Below are 12,870 nucleotides of genomic sequence, written 5' to 3'. Positions count from 1 at the left end.
TAGATCTGGACCGCCCTGTATTATGCGATTGCTACACATATCCATAAGCTTTTAAGAAACAATGTCACCATCTTCACTACAGAGATGTGGAGCTCAGAGGTCAGCCCTATGAGTATGTTGAGTGCAACAGCACACTGGATTGACGAAAATTTGGAGGCAAAAAGAATGGTCTTGCAGAATGAGAACCGTAGAAATCATCAGTATGTAACGTTCATTGCACAAGCTTTCGATTCCATGTTAATGAAGTGGAACATTTCAAAAAGTAATGTGCATGTTGTGCTTCACAACAATGCTCACAATATGGCAAAGCTATTGAAGAAAGTGACATTAACAGTTTAAGCTGCATGACTCACACTTTGCACCTTGCTGTAAATGAAGGCTTATTGAGCCAGAGAAGCATCTCCGACTGTTTTGCCATTAGGAGGCGAATAGTTACTCATTTTAAGCACTCGCAGCTTGCTATTTTGAGGTTGAGAGAAATACAAACAGACCTTGGTACTCCAACAAGACTGCTTCAGCAGGGTGTGCAGACTCGTTGGGACAGCACTTATTATATGCTGAAAAGTCTGGTTGATCATACGCGCACTCTTGCTGCGTATGGTGCTGAATGCAAGCTTCATGCCTTTCTCATCAGTGCATCAGTGGGGACTTGTGGAAAACATGATTACTCGAACCAGTCAAGCAACTTACCAAAGACTTAAGCGCACATTCATTTACAATTGTGGAAGTGATTCAGTCAGTTGAAGAACTTAAGTCTTTTTAGCAAGTGTGGCAAGACAGATTCCAGACGGTGAAAATCATACTTTTGGAGGCTGTCACATAACGCTTCAGTGATGCATTCTGCGAGCCACTATCCTATCTATCTACTGTCCTTGATCTATGGTACTAGTGCTGGGCGGTATACTGGTTCATACCGAAAACCGTTTATTTTTTTTATGATATGGATTTTTCTTATACCGCAACACCAGTTTAAATTGCCTAAACGACATTCGGAACATGGCGCAGCGGGAAACTGTTCAAGTGGGGACCTTTTTCAGTGCTACACCGCTAAAACAGATTTGTTGCACAGGGGCTCTTTTTCACTGCTACTCCACTAAATATGTAGTGGTAGTGTAGGCATTGCGCGGTGAAAATGGACAGAGAACATTCTGAAACTGAAGCTGCCGATAAAGTTGAACATAATGACACAGAAGAACTTTTGCCGAAAAAAAAGGAATCACGTCCGTTTCCTGGAGATACTTTGGTTTTAAAAGGTCAGATGTGGACCATTATGTTCAAATGTTGGGCGGAGTGGTGGCTCTGAGGCTAAGGAGCTGCGCTGGTATCCCGAAGGTTACCGGTTCGAATCCCCGTCACTGCCAAAAAAAGGCCACTGCTCTGCTGGGCCCTTGAGCAAGGCCCTCAACCTGTAATTGCTCCAGGGGCGCTGTACAATGGCTGACCCTGTGCTATGACCCCAAGGGGTATGCGAAAACTACCAAATTCCTAATACAAGAAATTGTATAAGGCGAAATAAAGAACAAAAAAAAAAAATGTGTAAATACTGTTTCTATACTACTGGATAATACTGCAAGCCAAGTTGTACTTGTTTTATTTGTTTTGAATACAGTGTAATTTACCTGGGTACTGTATAATAGTGTGATGACATGTTGACTTTATTCTCGACATTTCCACTTTAATCTTGACGCTTATGACGTGAATAAAGGCGACATGTCGACTTTATTCTCGAAATTTGTCATTAAAGTAGAACATCGTAAACTAAACTTCATCATAAAATTAATATTTAATTTACTAGATTTTCTCAAACCCCGTCATAAGTTATATAGCACATTAAGTGCTTTGTGTTAAGTGTTCCCTGAGCTTCTTAAACTGACTTCCTCTTGCTCTAAGAGGAGGCGCCGGCAGCGATCGCCACACAGAATACATTCACTTCATGATATTCCTGCTCTCTGAACATTTAGAATGCTAAGATAAATACTTGATATAAGTTTCATGGTGAAATGCATTAAAGCATGCATTAATCATGTGGGGGCATGGCGGCATGGAGGTTGCACTGCTGCCTCACAGCAAGGGTGTCTCGGCTGTACCCTGCCTTGCATTTGCATGTTTTTCTGGTGGGTTTACTCGGCGTGCTTCAGTTTCCTTTCAATGTCATATAGGATGTGGGGTTTTGTTATGCTATATTGACCCTGCTAGTGTATGTTTTGCTCGTATTCACCCTGCGATGTACTGGCGACTCGTTCAGGGATGGGCGCAACCCTGAATGGATGGCATAATTAAACATGTATAACAAAGATATTTTTAAAGTTCTGAACACTCTGTGGGCTAAGTTTATAACTAGTTTTAATTTCACAAAGACGTTTATCGTGTGGTGATTGGTTATGTGGAAAAAGAAAAAGGAAGGATAGGAACTGGGGGTTTTGGTATGTCAGATAGAGACAGCACGTGTGCAATAAAGAAAGCCCGCTCAGAAGAACATGCATTGAATTCTGTGTTCGTGTCTCCGACCACCAGATCACAAACCCAACATTTACACAATATTTAAGTTAAACCTGTGCGATACCCATTCATACATCCTGTTTTTTGGAGCCTCGTCACACCTGCCATAAAGTTCTCTACACTGAACATACACCTGGGACCCCTTACTGCGAGGGAGCAGCACTACCGCCTCACTACCGTGCATGTTTAATACCTGCTTTAATGCATTTCATCATGAAAATGATATAAAGTATTTATCTTAGCATTCTAAATTTTCAGAAAGTAGGAATATCATGAAGTGAATGGATTCTGTATGGTGATCGCTGTCTCCTCTTAGTGCGGGAGAAGTCACTTTAAGAAGCGTGATTAACAACTGGGTCGGGGAATGCAACACAAAGCATTTAATGTGCTACATTAATTTATGACGGGGTTTGACAAAATCTAGTAAATTAAACATTGGTTTTAGGAAGAAGTTTAGTTTACGACATTCTACTTTAATTATGAAGTAAACTATGAGAAAAAAGTGGAAATGCCGACTTTAATCTCAACATAAACGGCGAGAATAAAGTGGAAATGTCGACTTTATTCTCGACATGTTTTTTTTCTTCCCTGTGTCCGTATTGTTTTTTTCTTCACTGTGGCCCTAATACGATTCCGTAGGGCTATACCACAAATAGCATTATAAATGCAAGTTGCAAGATTATTATTTATGCATAAAGCTTAGCTTGAAGCAAGGTCCATATTAATGCAGTTTGCCTAAATGATGGTTCAGCTGGTAAAGATGTCATCATCAAGTTGCACATGTTTTATTTTATTTTAATTTGGTGAATACTGTGTAATGCACCTGGGCTTAAAGTCTTGAAGTAATAGTGCAACTATCAGTAATAAAACTATTATTTATTTTATTATTATTTATTAGTTTAAATATTATGCAGTTTAATGATGATAAAGTTGTTTAAAAAGTCACTTTAACGTGTCAGTGGACAGAGATTGTTAACATTAACAGAAAGTGTAGTTGGTTTACAAAAAATATTTACAATTCCTTTTCTAAGACATATTCAGTGCAATACAACTTTTGACAAGCACTTCTGGATATTTTACTAAGTCTAAATGCCTCTTTGGATGGTTGGAAATATGTTGTCAAAATTATAGTTTAAGTTTTTGCAAAATTTGTTCAATAAAAAGGTTCTATATTTTGACTGCATCTGTCATGCAATGTGATACCTTCTCCATTAGTGCCACCCCGTTGAAAACTATCACTTTATGGGGCAATGCAAACCTGTATTAATACTTGTGTGCACATTAAAATGTTTTTTTTGTACAATACTCTTTGACAGTGGAATAGGTTATTCTTAGCCAGTAATTGCAGTGGAAAATGTGGTTAACATCCACTCATGCATGGGAAAAAAATACCGTTGAATACCGTGAAACCGGGATAATTTAGAAAAATACCGTGATATAGAATTTTGGTCATACCGCCCACCCCTAGTACAAAGATCAATTCTGCGACCAAGATACCAAAAAACTAGTGCAAAAGAAGCACTTGAGAAACAACTGGTCAAGATGTCAGCTTGTGAAGATGAGCAACAGCAAACCACAAGAGAAAAAGATTTGCACTCTGAGAGATGTTGCTGCTTCATTGCTGGAGATGTATGAAGAAATTCTTGAAGAAAATTCGTATGTGTTTGCAAAACCATATTCAACTGCTGCCAGGTTAAAATAACAGAATCATAACATTATTAACAATAATCATACTAATTAGGATCATCATGCATTTGCCGAAAACTCAGTTGGCACTTTGGCTTGCTGGGACCATGCATAACTTGAGTGTGGGGCAGACTGCTTTGCAAACAGCTGAGAAGAAAAGGAACACGTTAATGGCATCACCTCACCTTTTTCTGTCAGGTTTTTACAATTTGTCAGATTCCCTACAAAACTGTTCTTGCAGAGTCTGTTTGTGGGTTCTTCAATTTTAGACAGTCGAGTCGCTGTGGAAAAATATTGGAGGAATTTAATTTAGTGGGTACTTAACAAAAAGGAGGAATAGGTTCACCTGTATAGTAGAATGCAGCTTCAGGTTTTGTACCTTGTGAAAGATGTCTCCTGTGTCTAAACTGTAAAAGATTTTAAGACCAGATCTACTCCAGTTTTAATGTAAGCGTTTAAAACAAAATCACCCTGAAATAATACAGCATCTCTCAATATTTCAAGGCACACCTGTTACAAAGTCTTTCATTGTGGAACAGCTTCTGCTGCATCTCTTAAAGGTCCATCTGCATCACACTTTATAGAATGCCCTTTATATGACCCAAATCATTATATGCCAGGCTTTCAACGTCAAGTTTTTATTAATGGCAGTGGTTGGTACAGGCGGTTGTCTTGTTTTTCTTTACCACATATCTGGCCAAACTAATAATAATTTATTATTTATTATAATATATAGGTAAATGTTTGTAATTTTTTTTTCCTTTTTCAGCTGAATAACTATCTCAGCAAGTCTTGTTCTGTAATGACATGGTGTATTTATATGCTTAAGTTACCCAGAATATGTACGTTAAGCAGATTTTTGTACATGACCCGGAGTATTTATTTCTATAGAGACGTGCCATATCTTACTCTTTTTCCCCTTACAGAAAGTACTGGCTGCTTACATTTATAGCAAATAAGAGCATAAAAGTCAGCAAGTTAATAAAAAGTTAATCTCTGTTTCACATGCTACTATTGTTTCTTTGATAATGCATAATACATTTTCAGCATAACTTAAACATTCAAACCTGCAGTAAATAAAAAAAAAAAAAAAAAAAATATATATATATATATATATATATATATATATATATATATATATATATATATATATATATATATATATATATATATATATATATATATATCGGGAATTGGCAAAGATGGACAAAAACAAATCAGTTATCAGTATCGCTCAGAATTTCCATATTGGTGCATCACTAATTGAAACAGTTGTTCAAAGTGTCCTCCTTTGGAGAGAGGATTGCTACCAACTGCAGTGAGCACTACTTAAATTCTTTATAAGAAAACCGTTTGCTTGTTTTTTACTGTACCTTTGTTGTATGAAGCTTTGTAAAGACTAATTTTTCAGTTTAGCTAACAATTCCTCTGAAGACCTCACCTTCTCCTCTTCAGATATATTTCTGCATTTTTCAGATGCTTGGTCTCAAAGTGACGGCTCAAGTTGCAGTCTTTAAATACAGTGAGGCGCTCTTTGCATACCAAACAGACGGTTTTACCGCCAGCCTCCGTTAAAAAAAAAAAATAAAAAAATACTTGGGAGTCCAGCATTTGTTGATTTGTCTTCCACATCAACTTTTAGTATTTTACTGCTCATTTTTGTTGTCTTTGCACAAAATGCTGATGGGACACAGATTAAGAACAAGTGTAGTCTTTATTCTACATTTTATGAACAGTCACTATCATCCCTTTCGCTAGCAGTTTTTCTATTGCAGTTACACACAAAATAAAAGCGACACTTCTGAAAAGTCAACAAAACACAAATGTGAATCGTCTGTGCTTCCATTGAGTGATTTTATGTGAATAGTTTATCACTTGAAATTAAAAATGGTGACTGAATATGGTAGTTGTTGGTTCTGTTATTTCAATTGCGTCTACGATTAACGTGTTTATTTGGAGGCGATGAGAGTGAGTGAATACAATAAAGGGAAGGTGAACTCCTTACACTTGGCAGATGTCCTGTATTAGGAGTTTCTTTGAAATCATCCGCAGTGATTTTACTGAGGAACTGTGTTTAAGATATGCTGCTCAACATTTATGGAATTATGCAGTGCAGTAGGCCCTCTTCTTTCCCTGCTGTAGCATACATGAAAGAGCCAGTCTTGACCGAGAAGCATATACCATCACGCTTTATAAACTGGCTACCTGTGCAGAGTACAGGGTCACTGCCAAGACTTGTTTGACCTAAATACGAAGAAAACTGTTTCTTTTGCAGTTTTGCGAATTATTGCAAAGTTGAATTGCCTAAAAAAACACCTCAAGCAAGCATATAAACTTTTATGGTTTTGAGTTTATTTTATATACAAAATTCACGTTTCAATCTCCCCCCCCCCCCCCAATTTCAAAATGCACATTAAGGAGGTTAATGGAAACATAGCTACTGATGCAATCTACCGCAATTTCCCTCTTTTATATCCCGTCCTTTCTGATGAAGTCTCCCGTTCATATCAATTTCAGTCTGTGTCTTCACGGTCACATCTAGCTGTGATGCAAACTGACACGCCCAGGCAAGCACTTGCCATCTCCACCTTCCACGGGCCAGACAGAATCAGACCAATTTGGCCCACATACCGTACAGTGCCCAGGTCTGCATTAAGAGGTTTTTGGCATTATTGCCACTAAATTACATACCCCCAAAATAAGCTGTTGTTACTCAGCTAATGTAATAAGGACCTGCAAATTACTGAAGTGTAGCAAGTACATAACTTAACATTTTTAAATGAAAGTATGATATTTTTTTTTCACTCCAATATAAACTAAATAAATCAGAAAAAAATAATGCTTTAGGGATTTCTCTCCAAAAATTTCAATTCTACAGGATATAACTTATTCCATTTTATATTGCTCAACCCTGTAATCAGTTTTCACCCTGTGCCACAGTGCTCAGTCATCATTGTAACTGGTTTAGATATCATATCTCATAGCATTGCAAAGTTTTACTGTTTGGCACAAGGTGTCCTTTTTTGGAAACATTTAGACACTTATGCTTTAACCATTTTCTCAAAGCAAGTATTGCAGTTGTAGTTTTTTCTATTTTTTTTAAAAATAATATATATATACACACACACACACTCTCAAGGTCACATACTATATATCACATTGAAGCAACAAGTAAACAATTTTTAGCTACAGTGATATAAACATTCAACACATCACTTCCAAAATTACAGATTTTGTGTAATAAAAAAATCAAACGATAAAAGATAAATCCTGTCAGAACTTATTCCACCTTTATTGTAAAATTGTAGTCTATACAAAGAAGGTGAAAAATCAAACGGATTAGTTCAAAAATCTTTTAATAATCAAGAATGTTGTTGTGTTCAGCCAGTCACAATATGTCTTTCTGAGTGAGCTCAGATAAAGTGTGACTGTTCCTGTAGGATTATTCTGATATCCTCTTGGTTGCAACATACTCCGAAAGCCATGGCCTGTAAAGAGCTTTTAAAACATGAGCGGGATCTCATCATTGAAAGGTATCAAAACCATTAAACATCCCATGGAACATAGTGAAGACAGTCATCAACAAGTGAAGAAAATGTAGCTCAACAGTGACTCGACAAAGATCTGAACGTCCCTCCAAGACTTTAAGAAGTTTAGGAGAAAACTGGTCAGGGAGTCCACTAAGAGGCCTACAGAAACATTAATGTAGCTGTAGGATTTCTTGGCAAATATTGGTTGTTCCCTACATGTGACAACAATCATATTCGTCATATGTCTGGGTTGTGTGTGTTAGCGTAGCAAGATGAAAGCCTATTCACAATCTCTTGTGGAAAAATGTATTAAGGTTTGTTGGCATTAGTTACAAAAGATATGTTTTGTGCAAAAAAAAAAAAAAAAACACACATTGCGTCATCAGAAGGAGACCATACTCACAGTGAAGCATGGTGGAGGCCTTATCATACTTTGCGACTGCTTTTCTTCTGCTAGAACTGGGGCTTTAGTAAAAGTGGTTGCAATCATGAATAGCTCCAAATATCCGTCTATTTTAGCACAAAACCTTCAAGAATCTGCTAGGAAGATGAAGAGGAACTTCATGTTTCAGCATGACAATGACCCAAAGCATACATCATGATGCCCATTGAAATGCTGGGGATGTACTTATTTTATGTGACGTCTGTTCATAACGAGAAAAGTCGCCTGCAAAGAGTAAATGTTTTCTGATTATGTAGATTAATTTTAGCTTTGCTGGTTTCATTTTAATTTCTATTTAGTCAGAGAAACTGAATTTTGTTTTATTGTTCCTTTATCATCTTGTTTGTTTAATATTAAAAAGCTAGGGGGCTTCACTCGCCCACCCCCGGGTTTGGTTAACCAAATATATAATTTAAAGAGATTCTTATTTTAATTCATTTTCATTCATTTTTGCCAGTGATAAAGCTGTAGTAAATGAGTTATGTAGTGAATGAGTTATTCCCCCTCCGGGGCGCGCTACACGCCAGCCTCTTCGTCTCTGCCACTCACGTTGTGAAGAGGTGGGCTGAACGCACGCTAAGGAGATGTGGTTGCTCCTCCGAAACCCCCTCTTAAATGGTGATGCACGCTAAGGAGATGTGGTTGCTCCTCCGAAACCCCCTCTTAAATGGTGATGCATTGGGAAACAAATGAATTTTTTTATCTCCTCTCTGCTCGAGCAGCTGATGGCTTGCTGTTGCTGCTGCCGCCGTGCTGCGTGATGTACATGTCTTGCAGCACTTTGAACATTTAAAAGCGGGTACAGCAGCTGTCCTTTTGTCTCACTGCCTTGTCTCGTGGGACTTTAAAGTGTCTCCAAGAAAATCACATCTCGTCTCCTTCCAAGCCTTCCAAGATTTTTTTTAATAATAGAGGTTGTTTTCTTCATTTTTTAATTACCCAGATTAGTACTATGAAAAATATTAATAATCATTAACCAGTTGATTTAAAATGTGTATGAATTGCAAAAATAAAACTGCAAACATCAAAATGTAATGTAAATGGTCAAGTGATGAAGACAGTGACGTTTTAACCTTCCCCAAAATAGGTGCCCCCACTGGTATATCAGATTGTGTGGGAAGCACTGTGTCTGTATAGGTGTATAGATTTGTGTGGGAAGCACTGTATGTGTATAGGTGTATATTTTTATAGCTATCTCAGCTCTGCAAATGGTAGAAAGACGCTTCTAAGGAAAACCATGAAGTACACCATTTCTTTACATAAAAGAAAATATGCCTGGATGCTTTCCTTTAAGCTTGTGCTAGCCTAAATGAATATTTAAATGACATGACATGGTTTCATGATCATAGTTTCTCATCAAACAGCTCTAACCCAACTTGTAAGATAACAAGAAGTTGCATTTTTTCACTTCATATTTTAAATGTACTTGTTTTGGGTACAGTTTAACCAATCCTTTTGTAAATAAAGTATAAGGATAAAAATATTCACGATACACTCAGGATTGTACATGGTGTTGAAGATATCTGTGACAATGTATTATGTCTAAAATCAACACTAGTAACAAATACTAACAGTGCCTTGACTCTTGTTGCTAGCATAATTTTACATTCTTACAAAATAGAAGCTTTTGTCATGAAGTTTTGTCATGAAGTTTTTTTTTTTTTTTTTTTTTTGGTTGAAATACTAAAATACACTTTCTTCTAAGCAAGTGAATCATCTTTATCTTTTGCTCTGAAAAGAAGACAGTACTTTGAATTTAGTTATAATCTGTATTTGACTATACACTTGTTTAGCAACATAAATTTTGTTTTATTGTACAGTTATTACTTCATATGGTATTTGTCAATCTGGTAACAAACTGTTTGGTTCATTTATTCATTTATGCTCTTTTATCCTTATTTGTTTTCACAGCTGTGAAGAAAAAAACTTTACGTGAAATGTTGCAGCTTTCTTTCCTATTTCAGTTATTGTACTAACTGCGTTTTTATGCCTAAGGACAATCTTGAAATGTGCTTTTTCGCTGTCTTCATTGTGTTGTGTTCATTGTTTACATTTTTATACAAATATAATAAATACATTTTAAATGAATTCATCTTCATGTTGCTTTGGTTATTGTAGTTTTAGTAATAACTCCAAATGAAGTTTTAACAATCCAGTCAAAAGTTTTATGCTTGGAAATTTGGCGTTTAAGTACTAGATTGCATAAGACATTCCAGTTTTAGCCTATTGTATGCTGATTTGGTACAGAACAGGTATAGAAATTGTGAATTTTGTGAAAGAGGGGTTTCTAAGTAATTTACATGTCTGCTTTGTTTGTTAGACAGTACTCCCACCAAATATATTAATTGATGGACAAGGACTATAAAAGGAGTGTAGCTAGGCAAGGTAATACATTTTTCAGGTTTTCATGGAAACATTATTGGGGTGCCCATTTTGTGGAAATGCATGCAACACAATTTCTACAACCTAGAAATACTTCCAAGCATAATGTTAAGTATTAAATAGTCTGGTTTTTTTTGTTGTTTTTAAACTTGCTCCTTTATTTTCATGTAAAGCTTCTGCAACACTTGAAGAAGATGGTCTCCGACTTGTGCAAGCTATATAACCTCCCTCAACACCCAGATGTGGAGATGCTGGATCAACCACTTCCTGCCGAACAAGTCAGAAGGGTAAGTCAGTTTAATGTTACTACGTTCAGTAGCAGTTTTATAATTAGACATTCTGTTTGTCTGCACCGAAGATGCAGAAATAGCTGATGTAAAAATGTGTTAAGTTTCCTTGCTGTATGTTAGAAGTGTAGAGATGTCTAACTGATTTGAATTTGCAATTTCTTCAGTAGTGTTTCTTGAACTATGGGACACAGACTTGTTTGTGAAGGGTTGCCACATGGTTGTACAGTAAAATTAGACAGATTCATCCAAGAGCGAATTCTGTGTCTAATGAAAGCCCACCCTCTAAGTGTACTATATATTGTGGCAGTATGTGAAACAACACTGTGACATGTCAAAGAAAGCTTTCTTTTCTGTAGAGCAAAACTATTACCATTTCCCACCTCTCTTCTTACAACCTATTCAACAACTAGTCTGAGAAGATTTACAGCAGAAACACATAAGTGAATGACTGAAAGAGACAAGCTTGTGAGGTGAAGAGACTGATAGATTCAAATATATTATAGTGTGGGTGTATGTGTTTACAGGTGCTGGTCATAAAATTAGAATATCATGACAAAGTTGATTTATTTCAGTAATTCCATTCAAAAAGTGAAACTTGTATCTTAGATTCATTCATTACACACAGACTGATGTATTTCAAATGTTTATTTCTTTTAATGTTGATGATTATAACTGACAACTAATGAAAGTCCCAAATTCAGTATCTCGGAAAATTAGAATATCAATTAAGACCAATGCAAAAAAAGGATTTTTAGAAATGTTGGCCAACTGAAAGGTATGAACATGAAAAGTACGAACATGTACAGCACTCGATATTTAGTTGGGGCTCCTTTGGCCTGGATTACTGCAGCAATGCGGCGTGGCATGGAATCGATCAGTCTGTGGCACTGCTCAGGTGTTATGAGAGCCCAGGTTGCTCTGATAATGGCCTTCAGCTCTTCTGAATTGTTGGGTCTGGCATATTGCATCTTCCTCTTCACAATACCCCATAGATTTTCTATGGGGTTAAGGTCAGGCGAGTTTGCTGGCCAATCAAGAACAGGGATACCATGGTCCTTAAACCAGGTAATGGTAGCTTTGGCACTGTGTGCAGGTGTCAGGTCCTGTTGGAAAATGAAATCTGCATCTCCATAATGTTCGTCAGCAGCAGGAAGCATGAAGTGCTCTAAAACTTCCTGGTAGACGGCTGCGTTGACCTTGGACCTCAGAAAACACAATGGACCAACACCAGCAGATGACATGGCACCCCAAACCATCACTGACTGTGGAAACGTTACACTGAACCTCAAGCAACGTGGATTCTGTGCCTCTTCTCTCTTCCTCCAGACTCTGGGACCTTGATTTCCAAAGGAAATGCAAAATTTACTTTCATCAGAGAACATAACTTTGGACCACTCAGCAGCAGTCCAAAGGCGAGACGCTTCTGACGCTGTCTCTTGTTCAAGAGTGGCTTGACACAAGGAATGCGACAGCTGAAACCCATGTCTTGCATACGTCTGTGCGTGGTGGTTCTTGAAGCACTGACTCCAGCTGCAGTCCACTCTTTGTGAATCTCCCCCACATTTTTGAATAGGTTTTGTTTCACAATACTCTCCAGGGTGCGGTTATCCCTATTGCTTGTACACTTTTTTTCTACCACATCTTGTCCTTCCCTTCGCCTCTCTATTAATGTGCTTGGACACAGAGCTCTGTGAACAGCCAGCCTTTTTAGCAATGACCTTTTGTGTCTTGCCCTCCTTGTGCAAGGTGTCAATGTCATCTTTTGGACATCTGTCAGGTCAGCAGTCTTCCCCATGATTGTGTAGCCTACAGAACTAGACTGAGAGACCATTTAAAGGCTTTTGCTGGTGTTTTGAGTTAATTAGCTGATTAGAGTGTGGCACCAGGTGTCTTCAATATTGAACCTTTTCACAATATTCTAATTTTCCGAGATACTGAATTTAGGACTTTCATTAGTTGTCAGTTATAATTAGTGCTGGGCGGTATACCGGTTCATACCGAAAACCGTTTTTTATTTTTGTTATGATATGGATTTTTCTTA

At 37.3% G+C, this 12,870-nt stretch overlaps 1 protein-coding gene across 5 annotated transcripts in view; it reads left to right on the top strand.

Annotated features, from left to right (window-relative positions):
* Nucleotides 1-12,870, top strand: part of LOC114642999 (ubiquitin-conjugating enzyme E2 Q1) — a 252,422-nt gene that overhangs the window by 59,645 nt on the left and 179,907 nt on the right. For all 5 annotated transcript variants that reach the window (XM_051923256.1, XM_051923252.1, XM_051923255.1 and 2 more), the window contains exon 3: nt 10,713-10,826. In XM_051923256.1, coding sequence (XP_051779216.1) covers nt 10,713-10,826 — 114 coding nt within the window. The remainder of the gene's footprint in view (nt 1-10,712; nt 10,827-12,870) is intronic.

Source organism: Erpetoichthys calabaricus, chromosome 2 (assembly GCF_900747795.2).
Source record: "Erpetoichthys calabaricus chromosome 2, fErpCal1.3, whole genome shotgun sequence".
In the NCBI taxonomy this organism is placed as follows: domain Eukaryota; kingdom Metazoa; phylum Chordata; class Cladistia; order Polypteriformes; family Polypteridae; genus Erpetoichthys; species Erpetoichthys calabaricus.
This window is presented reverse-complemented; position numbering and strand designations above follow the sequence as displayed.